Here is a 27,148-nt window from a genome sequence, read left to right as displayed (position 1 = left end):
ATATATTTGTATGTATGTATATATATATATATATATATATATATATATATATATATATATATATATATATATATATGTATGTATGTATGTATGTATGTATGTATGTATGTATGTATGTATTTTCATCTATATGTATTTATAGGTATATAGCCTATATATATATACAGGGTGTTTGAAATTAGAGGGGCCCCTCCCCCTCTACAGCATAAACTAAAATTGATATGGACAAAAACGAAAGTAATTCAGAACAGGTATATATTTAAGTTTCTCTCTGAGCATTTAATATTTTGTGTGGCCTCCATCTGCCTGTACCACAGCCTGCATTCTTGAGGGGTATGATTTCAGCAAATTGCAAAAAAGCTGAGACTCAAACTCCATTTCCCTGAGCACTTCGGCCTCTCTTCGCAGGTCGTCGAGGCTTGGTATACCATCATAGTTCACTGTGCGCGCTTCAACACAATCCTTTAAGATACTACCAATGTTTTCACACACATTAAGGTCAGGGGAGCTACCTGGAAATTCACTTGACAAGAAGAAATCGATACCACAATTTCAAAGCAGCTCCTGTGTCTGAAGAGCCTTGAAACATGGTGCCTTATCGTGCAAAAATGCGACTTCTTCAAAAGATAACGCATTTTCAGGATCTTTGAGGAAAGGAAATACTCCACCAGTAAGCACAGTTTCTCTGAAGCATTTGCCATTCCATGACTGTCCTTTTTCTTTGATGATCCACATTAACTGTTTGGCTGTGAAACAGAAAAATTCCCAAACATTCAGGAAATTTCACAACTTGGCGATAGCATACGTCATCGCTGATATCATCCATCCTTTGCAGCCCAAATGATATAATTTTTATGATTTGGCTTCCTGACTGTGTAAATGAAGAATTCATCTGATGCGGCAACATGGAGAAAGTCAGCTTCATCCCAATCTTTAAGAAATGAACCACAAAACCATGCACGGTCTTCTCTCTGCTGCTGAGTGATGTTGGGCTTGCTGACAACATGAAATGGCATGATATCAGATTTTTTCAACTCACAATATACAGCACTATAACTTCTCTTCTTTCTCCTTTTTGTTTCTAGTTCAAGCGCTAATTTACGTAAAGACTTTCTTGGTCTACCCACTGCCTCAGCTATGATGTCTTTTGACTCCTGAAAAAGGACTTCAGGCCTTCCAAGATTCTCACTCTTTTCGCGATGAAAGTCATATGGATTTTTGTTCCAGGAACGTGAAATGAAGGATGCGCCAGCATCCCTGGCCTCTCTGAAGGTTACAGCCCGAATTCGGTCAATCCATCTGATTTCCTCCGAGTCGTTAGCCATTGCTGTATCTAACTCCGTCACTCAGTCTGAAAATACAAGAAATGTAAAATGAAAAGTAGCTTAATAGAAACTTAAAATAATGTACTTGGAGATAGGCTATAGCAGAAAACTTCATAACTTTCCATTTGTTCTGTGGAGGGGGGGCCTCTAATTTCAAAACACTCGGTATGTGTGTGTGTGTGATAAGCAAAAACCACAGGAAAATACAAGTCAGGAGATACGTACCAAGCGTTTTCGCGAGGCTATTTATTCCCGCATTGTCGGTGCACAAATGTGTATATATACATATATGTATATATATACATAAATATTATATATATACATATACATGCATATATATATATGTATGTATGTATATATATATATGTGTGTATGTATATATATATATATATATATATATATATATATATATATATATATATATATATATATATATATATATATATATATATATATATATATATATATATATATATATATATATATATAAACACATAATGGCATACGCGAGTATGCAAGTGCGAGCTCTGCTGAGTAACCCGTGAGCTCAAGGTCTCATTTTCTAAACGATTGTCTTTAGTCCTTGATGAAAGAGTCAAACGAGATCAAGTTGAAGCCAACAGCACACTGAGCCAAACTTTAGATATCATAATTCTATCATTTTTATTTTTCAAATGTTCGTGTATGAATTTAGAACAAGATATGAACGCTAGTAATTTACGAAGCAATCTGCCCCAGGAGAATGCCACAGAACAGATTGCTCAAGTGCGAAAAAACCAGAAAGAAAACGAAGGAATGGTGTGTAAATAAATAATGAATAAAGATAAATGAACAAACTCACAATTATCATAGGCACAACTGAGTAATATGTCAGAAAGCGGCAGTTTATACAATTTTCATTAAACGCTTCGTTGGGCACTTTAGATTGAGCAGACTTTAAGGCATCTCGTACCTTTCTTTACGGGTGGAGTGTAAGCGCTGTTGTAAGGTTGCAAAGGGAATAAGGGGCCTGGTGTGGACTTATGGACCCGGACCACCAATAAGGCACCAGTGATAGAATAAACTTATAGATACAACTGTAACATTGAGTTGTTGAACTCAATTCAGCCTCAATATCTTTGAGAGATAGCAGTTATAATTTATAGTAAATAAATCCAAAACCAGCAACTAACAGGAATGTTCAGGAAGCTTAAATCTCTAGCAAGGCTGAGCTATCAATCTTCCGGCCCACAGAACCTCCCTGGCCCCTCCCACATCTCGCTCTTGTCAAAAAATCTCACGTGTTGACATACGCACCACATACCTTCGGTCCAATTTTCGTAAAATTCCACGCGCAACGCCTTGCCCAATCCTGGCAACAAACAGACGAGCAAACAAGCTGCATCAGCAACATAATCTCTCCGTCTCCATTAGTGGCGGTAAAAGTACTATTTTCACCGTTAGTTGAAGCGTGGCTGGCACGCGGGCATGTGCCCTCCTCAGCGGTTATGTTTATAGCCTAATAAATAATTTAATAATTCTCATGAATGTAGACGAGATATTTAAAGTAGTTCCTTAATCACCCTGTGATTATAACCGGCCTTCACAGGACACGTGTCGCTCTCGGCCTTTCAGCCATCATTTCTTTGGCCTTTGCTGCTTCCTCCTGACTCCGAAGGTTTGTTCGTTGATGGTACCTGTGATGGTGTCAGTTGTCTGGCATTCAACTGTGGTCACCCATCCAGGAGCTGACTAGACCTCTGCTAGGCTCTTTTCTTTGTTCTTCATCTTGACCTAATGCAGCTTTCACCCGATTACCAAAGTTGTTCGAGTCGTTCCCTAATGCTGATGATACATTCAATGGCAATCACCCATCCAAGAACTGGCCAGACTCAACATACAAATTAAGAGACCAGCCATCCAGTGAACTTCTTACTGGATTTTGGACCTTATTCTAACTGTACTTACTAGACCATTCATGTTTATTGCAAGTTTCATTAAGCATGAGCTCTCGGCCAAAACTTCTGTTTGAGGCCTGGGACCGTCGTGAGTGAGTAGTTCGTGAAAAAAATGAGCTGCATTGTTTATTCATTTTCCTTTCCCCTTTTTTGTCGTTGTTCCAGAATCTTGGCTAGATGAGGGCATCGGGTTGCCCGTTTCATTCGCCGTTGATTAAAGGAGCACACTATGCGCATCGCTGAAGACGATCTGCCTAAACGATACAGAAAATATGTTGCTAACCCTCGTCCATGTTGCCCAAAGCCATCCTTTCAGTATGGTAAGAGGCCTGCTGTGCATTAGATTTTGAAAAGCTTGGTTGGTTGGGGCTTCGTCTAGGTTAAGATGGTTTATGCCAGCACAGCCCAAAGCCATCCAGTGCGTGTGATAAGACGTGATCGGAAGTAAGACGCCTGGCATAGACCTCTGGGCTCTGACTATCTAACAAGAATGGAAAGAACGGGAGTTATTTAATAAATATAAGTGTGAAGCTTTTTCTCAATTTTAAGTTTTAGAATGGAGACAATTATATATAATGATGATTACCATTAAAAATTAGGATTATGCTTGATTATATATATATATATATATATACATATATATATATATATATATATATATATATATATATATATATATATATATATATATATATATATAAATATGAAGACAGGAGTAACGGAAAGGCGTTCTTTTTTCTTTGTGCATTAATAACAGGCCGACGTTTCGTATCTCTTGATACATTTTCCAGGCTGAAAAAGCGATGAACTTAACAGTACTTGTGTATAAACAGCAAAAGGTATACCCATTATATACTCGTTAATAGCATGTTAAAGGACAAATTTAAAAAAAGGACAGCCTTAAAAACACTTAAAAGATATTTAAAAAAGTATTCTGCTGTTCTGATCTTTTTTCAAATACATTTTGAAATATCTTTTAAATGTTTTTAAGGTTGTCCTTTTCTTTTTAATTGTCCTTTAACAAGTATATTATGTGTATACCTTTTACTGTTTAAACACAATTACTGTTCAAGTTCATCGCTTTTTCTGCCGGGAAAATGTATCAAGAGATACGAAACTTCACCTTCTTATTAAATGCATAAAGAAAAAAGAACGCCTTCCGTTACTCCAGTTTGCCTAATATATATATATATATATATATATATATATATATATATATATATATATATATATATATATATATATATATATATATATATATATTATATACATATATATGTATATATATAATTATATATATATATATATATATATATATATATATATATATATATATATATATATATATATATATATATATATATATATATATATATATATATATAGTTAAAAGTAAATATACACAAAACATAAAAAAATTAAAATAGAAAATCAGTTGAACTTAAACAATCGCACTTAAATACATTTATACATTAAAGAACCAGTAAAGAAAACTTAAAATGAACTTAATAAAACTGAGCTTAATAAAAGGAACTTAAAGTAAACTTAAAGGTAGAGAGAAGGCTGCACCTCTCAGGATGAAAGAGGAAACACACTAAAGAAAACAGCATAAAAACAGGAGGAGGAGGAGGCGGACAAATGTAGACAAACAACTACATTTGTCCGCCTCCTCCTCCTCCTGTTTTTAATGCTGTTTTCTTTTAGTGTGTTTTCCTCTTTCATCCTGAGAGGTGCGCTTTCTGCTCTACCTTTTAAGTTTATTTTTAAGTTCCTTTTTATTAAGCTCAGTTTTTATTAAGTTCATTTTAAGTTTACATTTTAAGTTTTCTTTTACTGGTTCTTTAATGTGTAAATGTATTTAAGTGCGATTGTTTAAGTTCAACTGATTTTCTATTTTAATTATATATATATATATATATATATATATATATATATATATATATATATATATATATATATATAGTATACGCGTACGTATGAAGAAAAATATCAGGATAAACAAATATGAGTATCCTATTCAATTTGAAGGGCCCTTCAAACAATAGCAAGTAAACTCCATTATATATTTATTTTCTTGGTGGGAAATGGATGTAGTCATTAAGATTCATTCATCATACATCTTTTTGCATACAGAGCTAATGAATAAAGATCCCCATACCTTCCATTTGGGCAGGTTCGTCAAGCAGCGATCCATAAATAAAGGCGTTAATTTTTTTGAATGAACACAACTAGGCAAAAGTGGTGAAACATCTATTTGTATATTCACTGATATTGTAGTTATTGTCGAGAATTTCTCGATTTATATACCGGTTCGTGTCCGCTGTTCTTGGCCACGGATACGAAGTCTAATGACAATGGCTTCGAACCAGCACAGTCAGGTGGTGGCTACACAAAACGCGAGTACATTTTCTAAATTTTATTACAAAGATAAACTATCATACACAAAACATAGCCGAGCTATTTAAAAATTACGTTAATCTCAAAAATACAAGCAAATTTACTAGAACTTTACATTAACACAAGCTACAGCTGGGTTCACAAAAATCCAGTGAGCACAAAGTCACGAGAGAAGCAAAGGAATAAAAGAAAAAAAATCACAGAAGAGGAGATCCACCGGATACTCAGCACTTTCACGTTGCAATGAATTAATATTAGCAGGCTTCAGCTGCGGGATCTTGCCTTAAACTGAATCAAGAAACAAAGGGCGAATTCTGGAACACGTGCAGCTGAATCAAGGCACACAAAATTTACGTTAAGTTCGTTACAAAACCACTATATAATATCGCGATTTAATCAACCCTAGAATATTGCCTACCGGGCTCACAAATGTCACTTCGCGACACGTTACAAATTAACACAATAACCGAGATGGGCATCGATGAAATCGGATAATAATTACCTAAGGCAGCGTGGACAATTGACCTAGCAGGTGGCCGGTTACCCAGGAAAGACACACACACACACACACACACACAAAACACGTCTAATCTACTTGGTGCTAGAAGGAAGAGTAGGCGTTTTGGCTTCACCAAAATTCCAGATTTACAATAACATCTCTACAACCAAGTTTCTCCGGTGCAAATGTTAATTAAAAGTGCAACCTACAGTACACTTTTCATAAATAAAAAAAAAAAAAAAAAACAGGTTACAAACGAAATAATAAGGGCGCTTTTCAATTCATAACCATCGCGTAACTTACATGTCAGCCCTACCCGACGCGTAGTCGGCACACGCGATTGCAACTTCTACTGATATATTAAAACGACAAAAAGGGAGTTTTATGTTGGCAAAATCCCTGCAGAAGATTTTGTCGACAGCTGTTAAAATATAATTCTACATAATGAAGATTTGTACCTAAATTACATCATATTTGAAATTGGCAAATTAAGCAGAAAAAAGGAAATTAATAAAAAATGAAAATCAGTTTTAAAGGATTTCTTGGCTACAATGCAAGCTGTCGTCTGCACAACCAAGAATAGAATTAAAATAATACCTAGAAATATTTCAGTGCAAAGAATGCAGTAAATAGAGTTAATGAAATGTATATCAACATACGTTTTCATCTTATAGTCATAGGAATATGTCCTAAAGTCTTCTCATAATGGACACAGCTGATGTCAAGCGTCATATATTAATACAAAGCAGAATTAAAAGACTTGTCTGTTGGTGCTTTCAGTAACGATCATGTGATGTAAGCGATTTTATGACGTTACCATGGACAGCGACCAATCAGGGCTGGAGAGAATCGTAACATCCAGTGAGAGAGAGCACAGATATTTCGCGCTTGAGGACAGACAAGCCTAAGTCGAAGGTGTTCTTTATATTTGCTGTTTGAACGTTAGCTTCTTTTGTTTGCGGTTTCTCTTTTGTTCATCTTTTCCCCTGTATTTGACACATCTTCTTATATGCAGTATATAACCTTTTTTTTAACCGTATAGGCCGTAGTTGGGCCATTACTTTTTTAAGATTTACCTACTAACAAAATAAAAATAAGACAAAATTAAGTCAACCAGTTTAAGCAGAAAACGCCCATATGCCAACACGGCAAGGCATGATAGGAAGTTAAGGTCTCGTGTGCACCAATGGATTGTGACTGACCAATAGGCACAAAGATTTTGACGTTGGTTGTCGACGGTTTTAGACTACGCTGGTTTATGCCAGCACGAGGGCGTCCCCATTAGCGCGTTAAGAGTTGTAATGAGTATGAGGCCGTGTGTGAACCCTCTGCGCTCAACCAAGACCTAAAGTTCTAATTAAAACTTGTGCCTTTGACCGAATATATTCGTAGCCACAAAGACGTCTTGACTTTTTTTAGTTCTTCGTTGGACGAGTCGGCAGAGTTGTCGGCTAGCACTCTGCTAGACCCGAGTTCGAGTCTCCGGCCGGCCAGTGAAGAATTAGAGGAATTTATTTCTGGTGATAGAAATTTATTTCTTGGTATAATATGGTTCGGATTCCACAATAAACTGTAGGTCCCGTTGCTAGGTAACCAATTTTTTCTTAGCCACGTGGTTTAGAGGTCATTACAAATCATATATCTGGTAAATAAAGTCCCCAGTAGATTCCACACACACACACAAAGATATATATATATATATATATATATATATATATATATATATATATATATATATATATATATATATATATATATATATATATATATATATAAAAACAAATATAAGTATCAGAGTCAATTTAAACGGCCTTCAAACAACAGTAGTCAAACTCAGAGGAACTCCATTATGTATCTACTTTTTTTTTATGGTAATAGGACTTCGTCATTAGAGTTCATCCTGCCCCGTTTTGTATATAATACGTAATCTGTACATTGATATTGTTTATCTCCATATGAAGAATATTGCCATCGAAAAAAACACTGCTAAATGTTTTTTTCCACGGAGCCCTAGGGTTTGAAAGGTCAATTGATGATACTCGGGCAGGCTCTTCAAACAGCATGCCGCCAATTACAGGAACACTAAGCGGAAAATCATTGTGTTCTCATTGGCTGTATCGTTCTCAGCTGTGACTGGTCGTTGTTATATTTACTATCAAAGACGTTCTTCACTATTCTAGTTGCTGACGTCATGAAATAGTTGCCATGTTTTACACTGTAATCGTAACAATTGCTTAAAAATCAAGTGATGTTCTTGCTTAAGGAAAGCATCATTATATTCTATTTCATTTTAAAATCTTTAATCTTCCACATAAAGCATTTGGCCCAGAACGAGGAGGCATAACAGAAAGAGAACATTATATATACAACCACTGGTATGTGGGTTCTTTTAAAGACTTGTAAATTTCTATTAACGAACACAACTTCTCCTGGCTCAGCAATTCTCTTAAGTGACCCTAAGAACAAATTTAAGTAGCTTATTTTAAATGGTTATCTGAATGAAGTGAGAGAAACGTAAGTAAAAAAGATTTTTTTTGTGCAATTACGATGGTCACTTGCGTCGGGAAAACAAGCAAGATCTATCATGAAATGTACTAGGCGTGCAAGTGACGACATCCTTGCATCTTGGGAGACGCAGGTTAAATGATTCTGGCAGCATAGGAGAGGGTATAATTCCCAATTTTGTAGGTGAAAGATATGAAAGCCTAGGGAAACCTGTTGACCCTTGAATTCTGACTTCCACACAATATCTCTAGGATTTTGATAGTGGCAGGAGGGAGTTACTATTGCAATTACGGGAAGCCTTAGAGTCTGTTCAGTTGATAGTTGGTTTTGCCTCTTCATGGGAAGCTATGCCATTTCTTTAGCTTTTCATTTTTTTTCCACATTTGCTGTGCAGAATTTCAAGGAAGATGTCAAAGTAATATCAATACAACAAGTAGATAGGGTGACCTTACAAGAGAGAGGCTAATCAGAAACAACGAACAAAAGTTCGGAGATGGAAGAACAGAAGTTGGAAACTTTAAGTAGCAGAGGAAAACAGCTCAAGCTATTAATGCTAGGACCCATATATCGATAATGACATCTGATTTTCGTGCGCATGAGTACTAACACTAAAGGAAAGGACCGGCAACCAAGCACCGTTTTACAAGCCAGATGCGCCAATGGATGGGTTTGGGAGATATGGGGATTGAGTATGTACGATAAAATTGTGGGGGGAGGAGGGGGGTTGTGAGTGAATGCATGGGTTTGGGAGATATGGGGATTGAGTATGTACGATAAAATTGTGGGGGAGGAGGGGTTGTGAGTGAATGCATGGGTTTGGGAGATATGGGGATTGAGTATGTAATGATAAAATTGTGGGGAGGAGGGGGTTGTGAGTGAATGCATGGGTTTGGGAGATATGGGGATTGAGTATGTACGATAAAATTGTGGGGGAGGAGGGGGGTTGTGAGTGAATGCATGGGTTTGGGAGATATGGGGATTGAGTATGTACGATAAAATTGTGGGGGGAGGAGGGGGGTTGTGAGTGAATGCATGGGTTTGGGAGATATGGGGATTGAGTATGTACAATAAAATTGTGGGGTGGGAGGAGGGGGGTTGTGGGTGAATGGATGGGTTTGGGAGATATGGGGATTGAGTATGTATGATAAAATTGTGGGGTGGGGGTTGTGGGTGAATGGATGGGTTTGGGAGTTATGGGGATTGAGTATGTATGATAAAATTGTGGGGCGAGGAGGGGTTTGTGCGTGAATGGATGGGTTTGGGAGATATGGGGATTGAGTATGTACAATAAAATTGTGGGGGGGTTGTGCATTAATGGATGGGTTTGGGAGATATGGGGATTGAGTATGTACGATAAAATTGTGGGGCGAGGAGGGGTTTGTGCGTGAATGGATGGGTTTGGGAGATATGGGGATTGCGTATGTACGATAAAATTGTGGAACGGGTTGTCCGTGAATGGATGGGTTTGGGAGATATGGGGATTGAGTATGTACAATAAAATTGTGTGGGGAGGGGGGGTTGTGCGTGAATGGATGGGTTGGGAGATATGGGGATTGAGTATGTATGATAAAATTGGGGAGGGGGTTGTGCGTGAATGGATGGGTTTGGGAGATATGGGGATTGAGTATGTGCGATAAAATTGTGGGGGGGGGTTGTGCGTGAATGGATGAGTTTGGGAGATATAGGGATTGAGTATGTACGATAAAATTGTGGGGGGGGGTTGTGCGTGAATGGATGGGTTTGGGAGATATGGGGATTGAGTATGTATGATAAAATTGTGGGGAGGTTGTACGTGAATGGGTGGGTTTGGGAGATATGGGGATTGAGTATGTATGATAAAATTGTGGGGGGGATAAAATTGGGGGTTGTGCGTGAATGGATGGGTTTGGGAGATATGGGGATTGAGTATGTACAATAAAATTGTGGGGTTGTGCGTGAATGGATGTGTTTGGGAGATATGTGGATTGAGTATGTACAATAAAATTGTGGGGAGGGGGTTTGGGTTGTGCGTGAATGGATGGGTTTGGGAGATATGGGGATTGAGTATGTACGATAAAATTGTGGGGGGGTTGTGCGTGAATGGATGGGTTTGGGAGATATAGGGATTGAGTATGTATGATAAAATTGTAGGGGGAGGGGGGTTGTGCATGAATGGATGGGTTTGGGAGATATGGGGATTGAGTATGTATGATAAAATTGTGGGGGGGTTGTACGTGAATGGATGGGTTTGGGAGATATGGGATTGAGTATGTATGATAAAATTGTTTGGGGATATGGGGTTGTCCATGAATGGATGGGTTTGGGAGATATGGGGATTGAGTATGTATGATAAAATTGTGGGGTTGTGCGTGAATGGATGGGTTTGGGAGATGGGGGATTGAGTATGTACAATAAAATTGTGGGGGAGGGAGATTGTGCGTGAATGGGTGGTTTGGGAGATATAGGGATTGAGTATGTACGATAAAATTGTGGGGTTGTGAATGGATGGGTTTGGGAGATATGGGGATTGAGTATGTATGATAAAATTGTGGGGGGGAGGTTGTACGTGAATGGGTGGGTTTGGGAGATATGGGGATTGAGTATGTATGATAAAATTGTGGGGGTTGTGCGTGAATGGATGGGTTTGGGAGATATGGGGATTGAGTATGTACAATAAAATTGTGGGGTTTGTGCGTGAATGGATGTGTTTGGGAGATATGTGGATTGAGTATGTACAATAAAATTGTGGGGGGAGGGCGGGTTGTGCGTGAATGGATGGGTTTGGGAGATATGGGGATTGAGTATGTACGATAAAATTGTGGGGGGGGTTGTGCGTGAATGGATGGGTTTGGGAGATATAGGGATTGAGTATGTATGATAAAATTGTAGGGGAGGGGTTGTGCATGAATGGATGGGTTTGGGAGATATGGGGATTGAGTATGTATGATAAAATTGTGGGGGTTGTGTGTGAATGGATGGGTTTGGGAGATATAGGGATTGAGTATGTATGATAAAATTGTAGGGGAGGGGGTTGTGCATGAATGGATGGGTTTGGGAGATATGGGGATTGAGTATGTATGATAAAATTGTGGGGGTTTGTACGTGAATGGATGGGTTTGGGAGATATGGGATTGAGTATGTATGATAAAATTGTTGGGGCGGGGGGTTGTCCGCGAATGGATGGGTTTGGGAGATATGGGGATTGAGTATGTACGATAAAATTGTGGGGGGGTTGTGCGTGAATGGATGGGTTTGGGAGATGTGGGGATTGAGTATGTACAATAAAATTGTGGGGGGAGGGAGATTGTGCGTGAATGGGTGGTTTGGGAGATATAGGGATTGAGTATGTACGATAAAATTGTGGGGGGGGGTTGTGCGTGAATGGATGGGTTTGGGAGATATGGGGATTGAGTAAGTACAATAAAATTGTGGGGGGAGGGAGATTGTGCATGAATAGATGGGTTTGGGAGATACGAGGATTGAGTATGTATAATAAAATTGTGGGGGGGGTTGTGCGTGAATGGATGGGTTTGGGAGATATGGGGATTGAGTATGTACAATAAAATTGTGGGGGGTGGGGTTGTGCATGAATGGATGGGTTTGGGAGATATGGGGATTGAGAATGTACAATAAAATTGTGGGGGGGTGGTGTTGTGCATGAATGGGTTAGTTTGGGAGATATGGGGATTGAGTAGATATGTATGATAAAAATTGTGGGGCGAGGGGGGTTGTGCATGAATGGATGAGTTTGGGAAATATGGAGATTGAGTAGGTACGATAAAATTGTGAGGGGGGGTTGTGCGTGAATGGATGGGTTTGGGAGATACAGGGATTCAGTATGTATGATAAAATTGTAGGGGGGTTGTGCGTGAATTGATGGGTTTGGGAGATATGGAGATTGAGTATGTATGATAAAATTGTAGGGGGAGGGGGGTTGTATGTGAATGGATGGGTTTGGGAGATATGGGGATTGAGTATGTATGATAAAATTGTGGGGGGGTTGTGCATGAATGGATAGACTTGGGAGATATGGGGACTGACTATGTACGATAATATTGTGGGGTTTGGGTTGTGTGTGAATGGATGGGTTTAGGAGATACGGGGATTGAATATGTACGCTAAAATTGGGGGGGAGGGTTGTGCGTGAATTGGTGGGAGATATGGGGATTGAGTATATAAGATAAATTTGTGGGGGAGGGGGGTTGTGCATGAATGGATGTGTTTGCGAGATATGGGGATTGAATATGTACGATAAAATTTGTGGGGTGTGTGTGCGAATGGATGGGTTTGGGAGATATGGGGATTGAGTATGTAATAAAATTGTGGGGGTTGTGCGTGAATGGATGGGTTTGGGAGATATGGGGATTGAGTATATATGATAAAATTGGTGGGGTGGGGTTGAGCGTGAATGGATGGGTTTGGGAGATATGGGGATTGAGTATGTACGATAAAATTGTGGGGGGGTGGTTGTGCGTGAATGGATGGGTTCTGGGAGATATGGGGATTAAGTATGCATGATAAAATGATAAAATTGTCGGGGTGTTGTGCATGAATGGATGGGTTTGGGAGATATTGGGATTGAGTATGTATGATAAAATTGTGGGGGAGAGTTGTGCGTGAATGGTTGGGTTTGGGAGATATGGGGATTGAGTATGCACAATAAAATTATAAAATTGTTGGGGGTTGTGTGTGAATGGATGGGTTTGGGAGATATTAGGATTGAGTATGTACAACAGAATTGTGGGGGGGTTGCGCGTGAATGGATGGGTTTTGGAGATATGAGGATTGAGTATATACAATAAAATTGTAGGGGGTGTTGAGCGCGAATGGATGGGTTTGGGAGATATAGGGATTGAATATGTACGATAAAATTGTAGGGGGAGGGGGTTGTGCGTGATTGGATGGGTTTGGCAGATATGGGATCGAGTATGTACGATAAAATTGTGGGGGCGGGGTTGGGAGATATGGGGATTGAGTATGTACGATAAAATTGTTGGGGGTGGGTTTTATGTGATTGGATGGGTTTGGGAGATATGGGGATTGAGTATGCACAGTAAAATTATAAAATTGTGGGGGGGGTTGTGTGTGAATGGGTGGGTTTGGGAGATATTGGGATTGAGTATGTACGTTAAAATTGTAGGGGGGGTTGTGTGCAAATGGATGGGTTTAGGAGATATGGGGATTGATTATGTACGATAAAATTGTGGGGGAGGGGGTTGTGTGTGATTGGATGGGTTTGGAAGATATGGGGATTGAGTATGTTTGATAAATTTGTGGGGGTTTGGGAGATATGGTGGGGTTGTGCGTGAATGGAATGGTTTGGGAGATATGGGATTGAGAGTCTATAATAAAATTGTGGGGGAGGAGGGTTGTGCGTGAATGGAATGGTTTGGGAGATATGGGGATTGAGTATGTTCTGATAAATTTGTGGGGGGGTTTGGGAGATATGGTGGGGTTGTGCATGAATGGAATGGTTTGGGAGATATGGGGATTGAGTATGTACGATAAAATTGTGGGGGGGGTTGTGCGTGAATGGAATGGTTTGGGAGATATGGGGATTGAGTATGTATGATAAAATTGTGGGAGGAGGGGGGTTGTGCATGAATGGATGGTTTTGGGAGATATGGGGATTAAGTATGTGCAATAAAATTGTTGGAGGGGGTTGTGCGTGAATGGATGGGTTTGGGAGATATTGGGATTGAGTATGTACGATAAAATTGAGGGGGGGTTGTGCGTGAATGGATGGGTTTTGGAGATATGGGGATTGAATATGTACAATAAAATTGTAGGGGAGTTGTGCGCAAATGGATGGGTTTGGGAGATATGCGGACTGAGTATGTACGATAAAATTGCGGGGGTTTGGGAGATATGGGGGTTGTGCACGATTGGATGGGTTTGGGAGATATGGGGACTGAGTATGTATGATAAAATTGTGGGGTTTGGGAGATATGGGGGTTGTGCATGAATGGATGGGTTTGGGAGATATGGGGATTGAGTATGTACGATAAAATTGTGGGGGAGGTTGCGTGTGAATGGATGGATTTGGGAGATATGGAGATTGTGTATGTATGATAAAATTGTGGGGGGAGGGGGCGTTGTGCGTGAATGGATGGGTTTGGGTGATATGGAGATTGAGCATGTATTATAAAATTGTGGGGGTTGGGAGATATGGGGGTTGTGCGTGAATGGATGGGTATGGGAGATATGGGGATTGATTATGTACGATGAAATTGTGGGGGGGGGAGGTGCGTGAATGGATGGTTTTGAGAGATATGCGGATTGAGTATGTACGATAAAATTGTGGGGTGGTGGGTGTTGTGCATGAATGGATGGGTTTGGGAGATATGGGGATTGAGCATGTACGATAAAATTGTGTGGGGAGGGGGGAGGAGTTGTGTGTAGTACTCAATGTTCTCCAGCAAATGACTCCTTAGCATTCGCAGCACCAAATAACAACCCCCTTACAGGGCAGCCAATGAAGGCAAACGATCAAACAGATCTTCACGAACGGAACTGCCTTCACGAACCTGTTTAACCGGAGGAATTAGCCACACACTGATCAATATCATATCAGCGGAAGAGAATATTTACAAAAAAATATAAATTATATGTAGGAACAGAAATATACCTAACTTCGAGTTGGCTCATTTTATCACTGCTGTAAAGCGAACTCTTATATAAGAGTTTGAGCTCTAAATCAAAACCACCTTGTATCATCCAGTCTCGCTATACTAACGCAACTGCTATGTTGTTTATTTGTTATCTGTTAATTGTTTGTTTTATATTGGTTATTGTTAACATTGTCAACATAGTTTATAAGTTGTGGATCTTTCTGCCTGAACGTTAATGTAAGCATTTGTTTGTTTCTGCTTATAGGGTTGGTTTTGTTCAAATTTGAAAAAATAAAGAAGAATCGCTGCCATGATTTGTATTTCCCCTTGGTTTGATATATATATATATATATTATATATATATATATATATATATATATATATATATATATATATATATATATATATATATACTGTGAATCACTATTTCACGTGATACTATAAATGCTAATAACTGCAATTAAAAATTGAAAATAAGTTTCAACCCTTCATGCATATCACATGAAAAGTTTATTACAATGTCATCTATACTGCCATGCAGAAGAGCCCTCATTGAAAGTCTGCGTGTGTGTGTGTGTGTATACAAGTATGGTAATTTATTTTATTACCTCATTCATCTCGTGTCTTTCTCTCTTTTCAGGTAGCAAAGAGTGAAAAAATGAATAACAGTGCCGTGCCAGTTGGAGACACGCTGGTTCTCAGAGGATACTTCGGTGTTGTAGATTATGTCATCTTGGTGGCTGTCCTTTTGGGATCACTTGTCGTGGGACTTACCACAGGATTGCGCAAGACAACAGGCACGCGCGATTTCTTGACTGGTGGACGGGACATGAATCCCATCGCTGTCTGTCTCTCCTTGCTTGGTGGGGTCGTCTCTGCCATATCGGTTCAAGGTCTGTGACTTTTTCCATTCGTTCTGAAAGCCCGTTTGGTCTCCATCTTCAGTCGACTGTGACATGAGCTGAGAAGGTGGAAACTGGACAGACTTTCAACAGCTCAGACTTGTATAATTTTACATTCAAACCTTTGAATTATTTTGCAAATACACTATTATTAAGATTTTATTTCTCTTTCGATTATTCGTGTAAATTTAAAGCATTTATGCTTTTTTGTTATCAATATGAAAAATGTTCCAACAGCTGGATAAAATCCCATCCATTCAGTTAACTTCCAAAGTTCTGCAATAAGATGTAGCCTATACTAGTTTTTTGGACTTGAATGATGACCAAACAAAATAAATAGCAACTACTAAATAGCTGTTCAGCAAACTGGTGTTAATGGTCTTCACTCTATCACCTAATTAATCAATGTACTGTTCATCAATCTTTCAGTCCCATTGATCTTGTCTCATTCTACGTACTTCTTACTCTATTCACTATCTCAACTACACATGACCCTGTGCCTTCTGCATAAGACTGCTCATGTTAACACGATCCATTAGCACCTTTTGTTTTGTCAGACATGGGTGTTACCCTGACTCGTAGCTACTTAGTGGAGCGGGATAATGGGAAAAAAGTGCAAATGGTGATACAATCAACAGATTTGGCATGAGAACTCTTATTATCCCCATAAATCAAAATCAACCTCCGGCCACCTCAATATTTGGCTTTTTCCAAGATGGCTGACACTTTTCCAAAATGACTGCAAATCTGCTGTATATTTCAAAATTTTCATTTCATAAGCCTATAAAAGTTGCATACTGTCCATATAATGATTGAGAATTAGTATTTTGGCATTCTTACTGTCATAAAGAGATAAAGTGAACCCATCTTTCCAATATGGCCACCATATGAACACCATATTTCCAAAATGGCTGCCAAAGATAAAAAAGTATGTACCACCTGAGAGAAACCAATATGTTTTGTGTATCAATTAGTTTTAGCAAGTGCAGCTGCAGAGAGCTGTGCAGCTAAGTCCATATTTGTAGCACTTGCACCTGCCAAGGCATTCCTTTTTGCAGCCACACTTATTCGGTTCTTGGCAAGATTTTGCCACTATTGGTAAATCTGTCCACTACGGAAACCAGGTGCCATCAATCTGTTGCCATCCCCAGTGTCTTGGACTGGGCAAAACTGGATGACATACTAAAGACTGGCACCAAATGTGCCCTGCTTGAAAGGCAGCTCTCTTGCAATGCTCTCTAAGAGCAGCCCTTGTAGGGGCAATGCAATCATAAGCACTTTGCTTTCTTGCAAAGAGATTGAGTCTAGCCTCATTTACATTTTCATATGAATTGCTTCTGTCATACATTAGCACCACGAACTCTTCAATAATTTGCAGGTCTTCATCTTCTACAGCTGCTGGTGTTGAACTTAGTTTGGTGAAGGTGGGTGTGGCATGCTGAAACACAGTCCATGTTTGCCATGCAGACTTCTTCCCCTTTCCATGAAAGGCAGACACCGTGTCACACCCGCTAAATGCATGGAAAAAGGGAAGGGCTGAGGCTTTTGGTCCCATGGCTGCTACAATTTCATGGATAGGTATCCACCTCATGTCTTGTCCGCTACCAAATTTAATCCATAGTTTGTCCAAACATTGATGACAAGCTTATTTCAAATGGGGCCTGTCGCTTCTGAGAAGCATCATGTGCTGCCCAAGATATGGACACAGCATTTTCACTCCTGTCCAACAGACTGACTTTCTCAAGCCATTCATACTCAAGAGAAAGATGCTTTGAAAGCACAACCTGTTGGTGTCCTACACTTCCACTGGATGAAGGGAGGGGATTCTCATGTTTAAAGTGAGCAGGAGGTACATTTGTGTAATATTCAGGAAGAGAAGGTACTTTTTTTTACTTTGTTCTGCTTTGGATGATTTGGGCCAAGTTTCTGTCCTCACCCTTTTCATCAGTGCTCGGATGCTGAAACAAAGATATGCCTGTCCCATGGAAGGATGTTTGTGCAGTTTTGGCACTTGGATTATGGTCCAGATTGTCAACAGCACAAGTTGTAAAGAACCCTTTTCTTAGTGTAGTGGGACAACTACAGTACTTCTTCCTCCACAGCCCTTGTTACAACCCCTTCTCCTAACTCTTTTGTCAATTCCAGGACCCTATCATAGCTGATACTGATTCCATGGTGATGGAATGTATCAATTAATTGATGCTTCCTGGTTTTTGCAAAGACCAGGAGACCAATAAATATTGGAAACGGAGGTTCTCTTGACTTGGAATGTCTGGAGAATGTCGAAGATGCTGGATTCTTTCGACAGTTGAAGTGCAAAAGTTGTGCTAAAGCTAGATCAGTAGATGATGTTACATATTTAAGTTGGGATTTTATATCGTCACCATTTTGTAGAACACTTACAAATTCCAACAAACTTGGTGGCACAGATTCTCTTCTAGTGTCTGCTGTTAAGGTTCCATCAAATTCTATCTCATGTTCAAGCATCTGTTTCCTCAATATCTTGGCTGCTTTGGCCACGATTAGTGCATCATTGTAGTCACATGCCGTGGCTAGGGCTTCTCCCATTTTCCTTTTGTAGGCAAACCAAATTTCTATTCCATTTTTAAAGTCCTCCAGTTCTGGGATGCTGGCAAGTATCTGTTCTTTCAACCGTGTTCAGTGCACAAAGGAAGCGTCAACATTTAGCTGTTCCAGTCTTTGTTGGTACATATCATAAAGTTCTACCATTGTAAAATAGCAGCACCCATCTGTAGTCAACTGCTTGTCTCTTATGTACATCTCAAGCTCAGCAAAAGCATGGGCACATGCCTCTTGTCTGTACTGCACATAATCATCTCCAGTCTTCTTGGAATTTAGCCAGGCCCTTTCCCTGTTGTATACACCTGTCAGACAAGATGGGTGATACATATGATCCTGAGAAACTATCTCCAGCACTAAGCTTGGCCAGAAGTTTCTCATCTAGTAGGTTGGTGGCACTCCGTTGCAGCTTTTTGTGTAAAGGCAATGTCATGGCCAATCATAAATCTTTAATTGGTGCTGGTTGGTCACAAATAAAGCATATATCTTCTTCATCTACCTTTTGGCTACTACGTGTGAATTTTGCTGATGGGGCATCATCTTTTTCTTTTGTCTTACACAATGACTTCCTTTTCGTTTCTAGTTTTGTTGTTTTGAACTTCAGCATACATGATTCATGATATGTTGCTTTGTTATTTTCAAAGGTCTGCAGAATTCCATCACCTTCATCAAGCCTTTTGGGATGAAATGGTTTAGGCATTGCATTTAACTTACAGAATTCAGGAATGTTTGTAGCAAGGGTAACATAGCCAGCACCAGATGCATCAACTAGTCTTTCACGTGTGTCCTCTTGGCACAAGCAACAAAGCTTCTAGTTAGTCGTACTATCTTCCTTCAGGAAAGACGTTGACTTCCAAGATTGTCCTGCCATTGCTTTTGTTCCATAGGCCAAGGGTTTATCCTTTTACCACCTATATAACATATATGCACTTTCTGATATGGGATACAACTAGGCTCAGATATGTCATAATCCTGCCCCTAGCCCGATCATTCATCCATTGCTATTTAATTCCCATGTGATCTGTCCACCATCTAAAAGACTAAAGCCCCATCTTCCTTGGCTCGGCTCTCCTGCGCTGTCACATCCTGTCGATTCAGGTGCAGCTGTTTAACTTTGAAGTGGGGCTAGCTAAACAGCATTTGGGAAACTAATAACAAATCTCTGCCATTAGCTAGCATTGAACCCCATGCTGAGTTTCGCAGCTATAGTGTCAACCAGTGTGCCCTGGTAGTACACTGACACTACACTATTACACTTTTACAATAAGTTTATTACCCATTTTTTTTCTAAATGAGGATGAAAATTAATTAACTGGGGATTAATTGATTTCTAATCTACAAAAAATGAACTGATCAGGCTGAAGTTACCCCAAATCCATGTATTACCCGACCTTTAGCCTCATATAAGAGCTCAAGTACCAATTTTTGGCATTTTGGCGGACATTTTTGATATAGTGACAGCCATCTTGGATATTTCTATGCAGAGAAATGATGTATCTACATATATAAAGGCTTGTTTTAAATATTTTAATACAAACTGGGAGTGACTTAGGGATTTGAATGTGATTAATCAATTAAATACCAATATTCAAATATCCACTGGACGCTATTTTGAAAACCTGTCGGCCAATTTGGAAAATGGCAAAATTTTGTGTGGCTGCAGGTTGATAATGAGACCAAGGGACAAGAAGAATAGTTGAGCCAAGTTTCATGCTTGTATCACCATTTGCACTTTTCCCCTATTTTTTTTTTTTTTTTTTTTTTTTTTTTTTGTAGTTACCCGCTCCACTAACTCTTTATATTTGTCACAGGGAACTCCACAGAGATGTACCTGTACGGGACACAGCTCTGGATGAATATTCTGGGCTGCCTCTGGGGCACCTTCATCGTCATGTTCTTCACATTGCCAGTGCTCTACCCACTCAACCTGGTGTCAATGTGTCAGGTAAGAACATCCCTTCCACATTCCAGATTAGTTTTCACACATACCTGTTGTCTTCTGGGGACTCATCGTGTGTCACTGCAGTTCAAACGCAACTCCTAAGGTCTGTTGAAAGTTTCCGAGCATTCATTTAGGGATATACCTAGAATGCTCTCAGACATTTCATAACAATGTAAACCTCTACCACAGCAAACACGATAAAACTGTTTGGATTCAAACCCAGATCTGGACATATTTTAAAATCTAATCAATGTGCCTTGGCCCATGGCCCACCCATCCTCAGAGATTTACTGAAATTTAATATTAACCTTTTGATATTTTTTTTCAACAACCAAATGTGAAAATAAGAAATTAATTACCAGTGATATGTAACTGCTACCCAATGGCGTTGATTGAAGCAATGAAGGAAAACAATATGTATCACAGGCAAAAGTGATGAAATCACAAAAGGGGTGGTAAAGCCCAGCCACAATAGACAGATATGGAGGTCAGGGGATACAAAGGAAGGCGTAGGACTTTACTCCGCAACCTGGTAACTTATGATGAAAGCGAAAAGTAGAAGTAGGAGTCTTTAATCAATCAATATAGATAGCGAGTGCCATTATAAAAAAGCACAAAGGTAACCACGCCTGAAGAGATACACACTGGCACTTCTTCAAGCAATACAATTGGAAGACAATAACAAATGTATCCACTCAGAAGCGTGCGATCACATAAATGCAACTCTTCTTTGTGGGTAAAAATTTTTTTTCTTCTTTTTTCTTCCTTGTCATTGAGAACATGGTGAACTCATCCCGATTGCTGCTATTGCGGAGACTAGAATAATGTTCAACAAAAACCTGGGCCGGGTCAGTGTTGGGTGGTACTCGAATCAGGCACTATTGCTTAATTTTCACATCATCAGTGGTGGTGCATCCAAACCGAAGCCTTTTCAATATGCATATTATAATGGCACTCACTTTCTATACTGATTGAAAAAAAGACTCATACTTATACTTTTCGCTTTCATCATAATTGTTCAGGTTGCGAGGTAAAGCCCTACAACCTACCCCTTCCTTTGTATCCCCTGACCTCCATATCTGTCTCACTTTTACCTGTGATTTCAGTTCTCTTTTTCAATGGCAACGCCCAAGATCGAGAAAAATGGGGTTGTTTAGCTTTTAGATATAGTTTTCTTAGACCTATGTGGCTTCTCCATGATAATGGTCAGCTCAGCTCGTTTGCTGCATAATTATACAATATATAATATATATAACTGGGATAGGTCAACGATCGTGAAAACCATAACCTCGCAGGCAAATTCAACGTGTGTGATCATTTTTAATTAAGAACAAAAGGCCCATACCCATACCCATACCCATATTCGTACCATACCTATACACATATACCCATACCATAGCCATACCCATAACAATGCCCATACCTATACCCATATCCATATCCCTACCATACTTATACCCATATCAATACCAAACCATTCCCATACCCATATCCAAAACCATGTCTATACCATACCCATGCCTATACCTATACCCAAATCCATTCCATACCCATACTTATACCCATATCTGTACCATACCCATGCCTGTACCCATGCCCAATCCATTCCATACCCATACCCATATCTGTACCATACCCTACCCATACCTATGCCCATACCCATACCATACCCATACCAATGCCCATATCCATACCCATATCCCTACCATGCGCATACCCATATTGATACCATACCATTCCCATACCTATACCATACCCATACCCACTGCTAAATTAACCTTACTAATAATAGTCAGCAAAAGCCTACAGCAGCACCAGCCCCCGTTTACGGTGGAAGGGAGGGAAGGGGTAAGGGGAGGTGGATGGGGAGGGGGAGGAATGGGGAATAGGAGGGTGAGGGGAGGGAAGAAGTTAAGTATACCTTAGTTTAGCCAGACCACTGAGCTGATTAACAGCTCTCCTAGGGAGGGCTGGCCTAAGGATTAGACTTATTTTTACGTGGCTACGAACCAATTGGTTACCTAGCAAAGGAACCTACAGCTTATTGTGGAATCCGAACCACATTGTAGCGAGAAATAAATTTCTATCACCAGAAATAAATTCCTCTAATTCTTCATTGGCCGGCCGGAGACTCGAACGCGGGCCCAGCAGAGTGCTAGCCAAGAACTATACAGACCTGTCCAATGTGGAACGGATGGGGGGAGGGAAGATGGATGGTGAGTGGGAGGGGAGGAGGAAGGGGAGGAGAGGGGAAGGGAAGGGAAATGGAAGAGGGAAGGGAAGGGGAGGGGGATAGAGAGGGAAGGGGGAATGGGGAGGAGAGGGGATGGAAGAGGGAAGGGAGGGGAAGGTGATGGAAGAGGGAAGGGGAGGGGGAGGGAAGAGGGAAGGTGAGGGAGAGGGAAGATGGAAGGTGAGGGGAGGGGGAGGAGGAAGGGGAGGGAAGGGAGAGGGGAGAGGAGGGGAGGGGAAGTGGGATGGAAGAGGGAAGGGGAGGGGGAGGGAAGAGTGAAGGAGAGGGGGACGACACAGCTAAATTAACACTTGATCTTGTGCTCAGGAAGGGGAGGGAAAGGGAAGGTGATGGGGAGGGGTAGGAGGAAGGGAAGGAGAGGGAGAGTTTTAGTAGTATATAGATAGACAGATAGATAGATAGACAGATATATACTGTAATTGAGAGTGATTCAGCCAGCTTCTCCTAACTAACACAGTCACTTGCTATTCACACACATTAAGAAAACGCCGTCTCTTCTAATGTTGTGAGCAGCCCGTGCCTGAGAATCAGGAAATTTGAACTTTGGGGGCTACTTTGAAAGGCCCACTCTACCTTTAAAATTAATTATTAAAAAAAAAAAACACGAATGGCACCCCTCCACAATACGAGCTTTCCTAATACTAAGTTTCATGGCTGTATCTTTTACCGTTATTGCTCCATAGGTATGTTAGGACCCTCACCTACTCACCGACCCGCCCACCCCCTACCACATTCCCTTAACGACAAATTTTGATATCTGGATCTACGGAGCGGCTTACCGAGTTTTAATGAAATTTGTCACGGTTAGAGACCTTAGTGGTAACCTCTAAAGCCGGAGTTTCATCCCTGTCAGTTGAATATTTCCTGAGTTATAAAGGGCCAAATTCTGGGATTTTGTGTACTCCTGGTTGCTGGGCTTTACTAACCGCCAACTACAGTGGCAGTTGATGTGTATATACCTGTATGTATATATATATATATATATATATATATATATATATATATATATATATATATATATATATATATATATATATATATATGTATGTATATATATATAATATATATATATATATATATATATATATATATATATATATATATATATATATATATATATATATAAAACTGTGTATATATATATATATATATATATACATATATATATATGTTTATAAATATATATATATATATATATATATATATATATATATATATATATATATATATATATATGTATATATATATAATTATATATATAAATATATATATATATATATATATATATATATATATATTATATATATATATGTGTATATATTAATACAATTAATAAAAGGATCCCATTTAAACTGGATATCTGGCAAGATATTTATTGGTACTGGTAAGCTTGTAACTCTTCCTGAATAAATATCTCCGCCAGATACTATCTGGCTTGAATGAGGTCTTACTAAATAAATATATATATATATATATATATATATATATATATATATATATATATATATATATATATATATATAATCCATCCAGTTTAAATGAGGTCCTGATATTAATATACATATACATATATATATATATATATATATATATATATATATATATATATATATATATATATATATAGAAGACGGTTGAAGGAGGAAGTACATCTCAAGTGGTCCATAAAATACATTTATTGCAACGTTTCAAAACACAAAGGTTTCATTTTCAAGCTATAAAGATAAAAAGCAATAAAATTAACATTAAAAGCGCTAAAATACAAATACAGGACATAATACATTATATATAGCAAAATTAAAAACTAGTAGCAGGACCAACCATCAAGAGAGGAAGGAAGGACGAAAGTCAGAAGGAACAAACCAGAGACGACAAAAGGCAACAGCTCACGTAAGGTAAAGAGTTGTCGAGGAAGACTGTGTTCAATTGGGGAACAAGTTGTTTAATAAACAAGGATTCCTGGATTGTCAGTAGTTTGCCATTCGGTGCCCGTCCCAATATTTCGAAGTCTTTGTATTGTATGTTTACTTAATTTCTATTGCTTTTCAGTCTAATGTAAAGATTTTCTAAACTGTGTTCATTCCCTTAATTTTAATGTTGTATATCCTTCTTAAATTTGGTAAGAATAATTTTTACCTTTTTAAATTCTTAATTTTTAAATTCTTAATTTTCAAATTCTTAATTTTTAGTTTTTACAATTTTACAAGGAATTTTGTTTCATTTTAACAGCCCTGATGATGTAATGATATGGATAATTACGAAACGCTGAAATAAAGACAGTTTGTACATCTGCGTGTGTCCTCTACCCTTATTGATGGTTATATATATATATATATATACATATATATATATATATATATATATATATATATATATATATATATATATATATATATATATATATATATCGTATATACTCATATATATACATTAAACACACCTAATGATTCTTACGTTCTCTTGCAGTACCTAGAAATACGCTTCGACTCGCCTCTGCTGAAAAAACTTGGTTCCTCGGCGCAGATAGTGAATTCCATCATGTACCTGGGCGTATGTCTATACGCCCCGTCTCTCACCTTGAGCTCTGCCATTGGCATTCCGTTGTCTATGTCTCTGCTGGTTTTTGGGTCTATATGCGGTATCTACATCACCCTGGTAAAGTCATTATTATTATTATTATTATTATTATTATTATTATTATTATTATTATTATTATTATTATTATTATTATTATTATTATTCTAAAGGTTCCACAATAATACAGTTGTTAAAGGCGTAAAATTTATAAAAGCTTTCGAACCCTTCTGTGGCTTCATCTTCAGTCAAAATGAGCAATTCAACATAAAATGTACTGAGGTAAACATAGAAACCAAAATGGAAGGTCACTGAAGATTGTTGACACCGGTAGTTAGCTCACAAATCGACGAGGTGATGAAGAGCGAGGCCAGTTATTCTAACCAGGTGATTTCCTCTTCCTATTAATATTTCTGTCTGCAATTCTGCTCATCTCCGGACGGGTTGACGTAACGTTGCAAGAGGTCCCTTATCAGGAGGCGCGGCTTGGACACCGTAACCAGACTCCCTTGGGGCAGCGGTTACCTGGACAGGGAGAAGCAAGGCAGAAGCAGCATCAGGAGAGGGAAGAACAGAGCCTGTCCTAAATTTAAAATCTTTTAAAAACATATTGATAATGTAAAAGTCAACATACGGGTCTTCATTAACAAAAGACTTGTTGCCTTTGAATGACTCTCCTAAGCTTATAGCAGCTCCCTCAACTAGTCGCCTCACATTCACACTGTTGCTTTTAAAGATAATATTAGCCTCGTTCCAATTGGGTCTATGGTCATTACTAAATGCATGTGCTACTATTGCGCTGTTTTGTGAATGTAGCTCATAAGCACGTTTATGTTCCCCTAACCGTGTAATTAGTCCTAGTCCACTTTCGCCAAAATACTTACCATTACAATCCATACATGGTATTTCATAAACACCTGGGACTATGGGATTTTTGTGGTTGTTGTTTCTTACGAGGTTGCGTCATATGGTATTTTCATATTTGAACACACTTTTAGTGTCCTTCTGACATTTGTTTACATAACAACTTATATTCTTCACTTCTGGATTAAAGGGAAGCGATACATAGATTTTTGGTTTTTTCCTGCTGTTATCTTTAAGAGCATAGAAACGCCTCCTTGCTCTCGAAATGGATTTCTCAATGAAGTTGGGGGGGGGGGTACCTGAGGCTTCTGAAGAAAGTTGCCGAGATATGTTGAAGTTCGCCGTCTATATATTCGGGGTCACAAATTCTGAAAGTTTGCAAAGAAAAATCCATAATGACATTGCTTTTTATTTCTTTTGAGTGAAAAGAATAAAAGTGGATATAACTCCTTGAATTGGTCGATTTTCGATAAACAGAAAATTTTAATATCTGACTATTTCAGTAGCTAAAAACAAAAACATCTAGAAAAAAAAAAAGTTAATTTACAATCAAATTCTATTGCTGTCGTGTGCTTAATTGAGGGTTAAATGCTATTCGCTGTTTCTATTAGTTTCTTTAGCTTGTCATCGGTACCTTTCAAAATAATTATTATGTTGATGGCATTTTTCTATTAGTTTCTTTAGCTGGTCATCGGTACTTATAATATGTTGATTACACTTTTCTATTTGTTTCTTTAGTTGGTCATCGGCACCTTTCAAAATAATTAATATATATGTTG

At 38.7% G+C, this 27,148-nt stretch overlaps 1 protein-coding gene across 2 annotated transcripts in view; it reads left to right on the top strand.

The window, feature by feature from the left end:
- The window catches only part of LOC136843707 (sodium-coupled monocarboxylate transporter 1-like), a 102,951-nt gene that overhangs the window by 59,807 nt on the left and 15,996 nt on the right, over positions 1–27,148 (top strand). For both annotated transcript variants that reach the window (XM_067112296.1, XM_067112295.1), the window contains exons 2-4: positions 15,894–16,146; positions 20,547–20,680; positions 25,398–25,586. In XM_067112296.1, coding sequence (XP_066968397.1) covers positions 15,912–16,146; positions 20,547–20,680; positions 25,398–25,586 — 558 coding nt within the window. In that variant the 5' untranslated portion in view covers positions 15,894–15,911. The remainder of the gene's footprint in view (positions 1–15,893; positions 16,147–20,546; positions 20,681–25,397; positions 25,587–27,148) is intronic.

This window comes from Macrobrachium rosenbergii, chromosome 12, assembly GCF_040412425.1.
Source record: "Macrobrachium rosenbergii isolate ZJJX-2024 chromosome 12, ASM4041242v1, whole genome shotgun sequence".
Classification (NCBI taxonomy): Eukaryota; Metazoa; Arthropoda; class Malacostraca; order Decapoda; family Palaemonidae; genus Macrobrachium; species Macrobrachium rosenbergii.
This window is presented reverse-complemented; position numbering and strand designations above follow the sequence as displayed.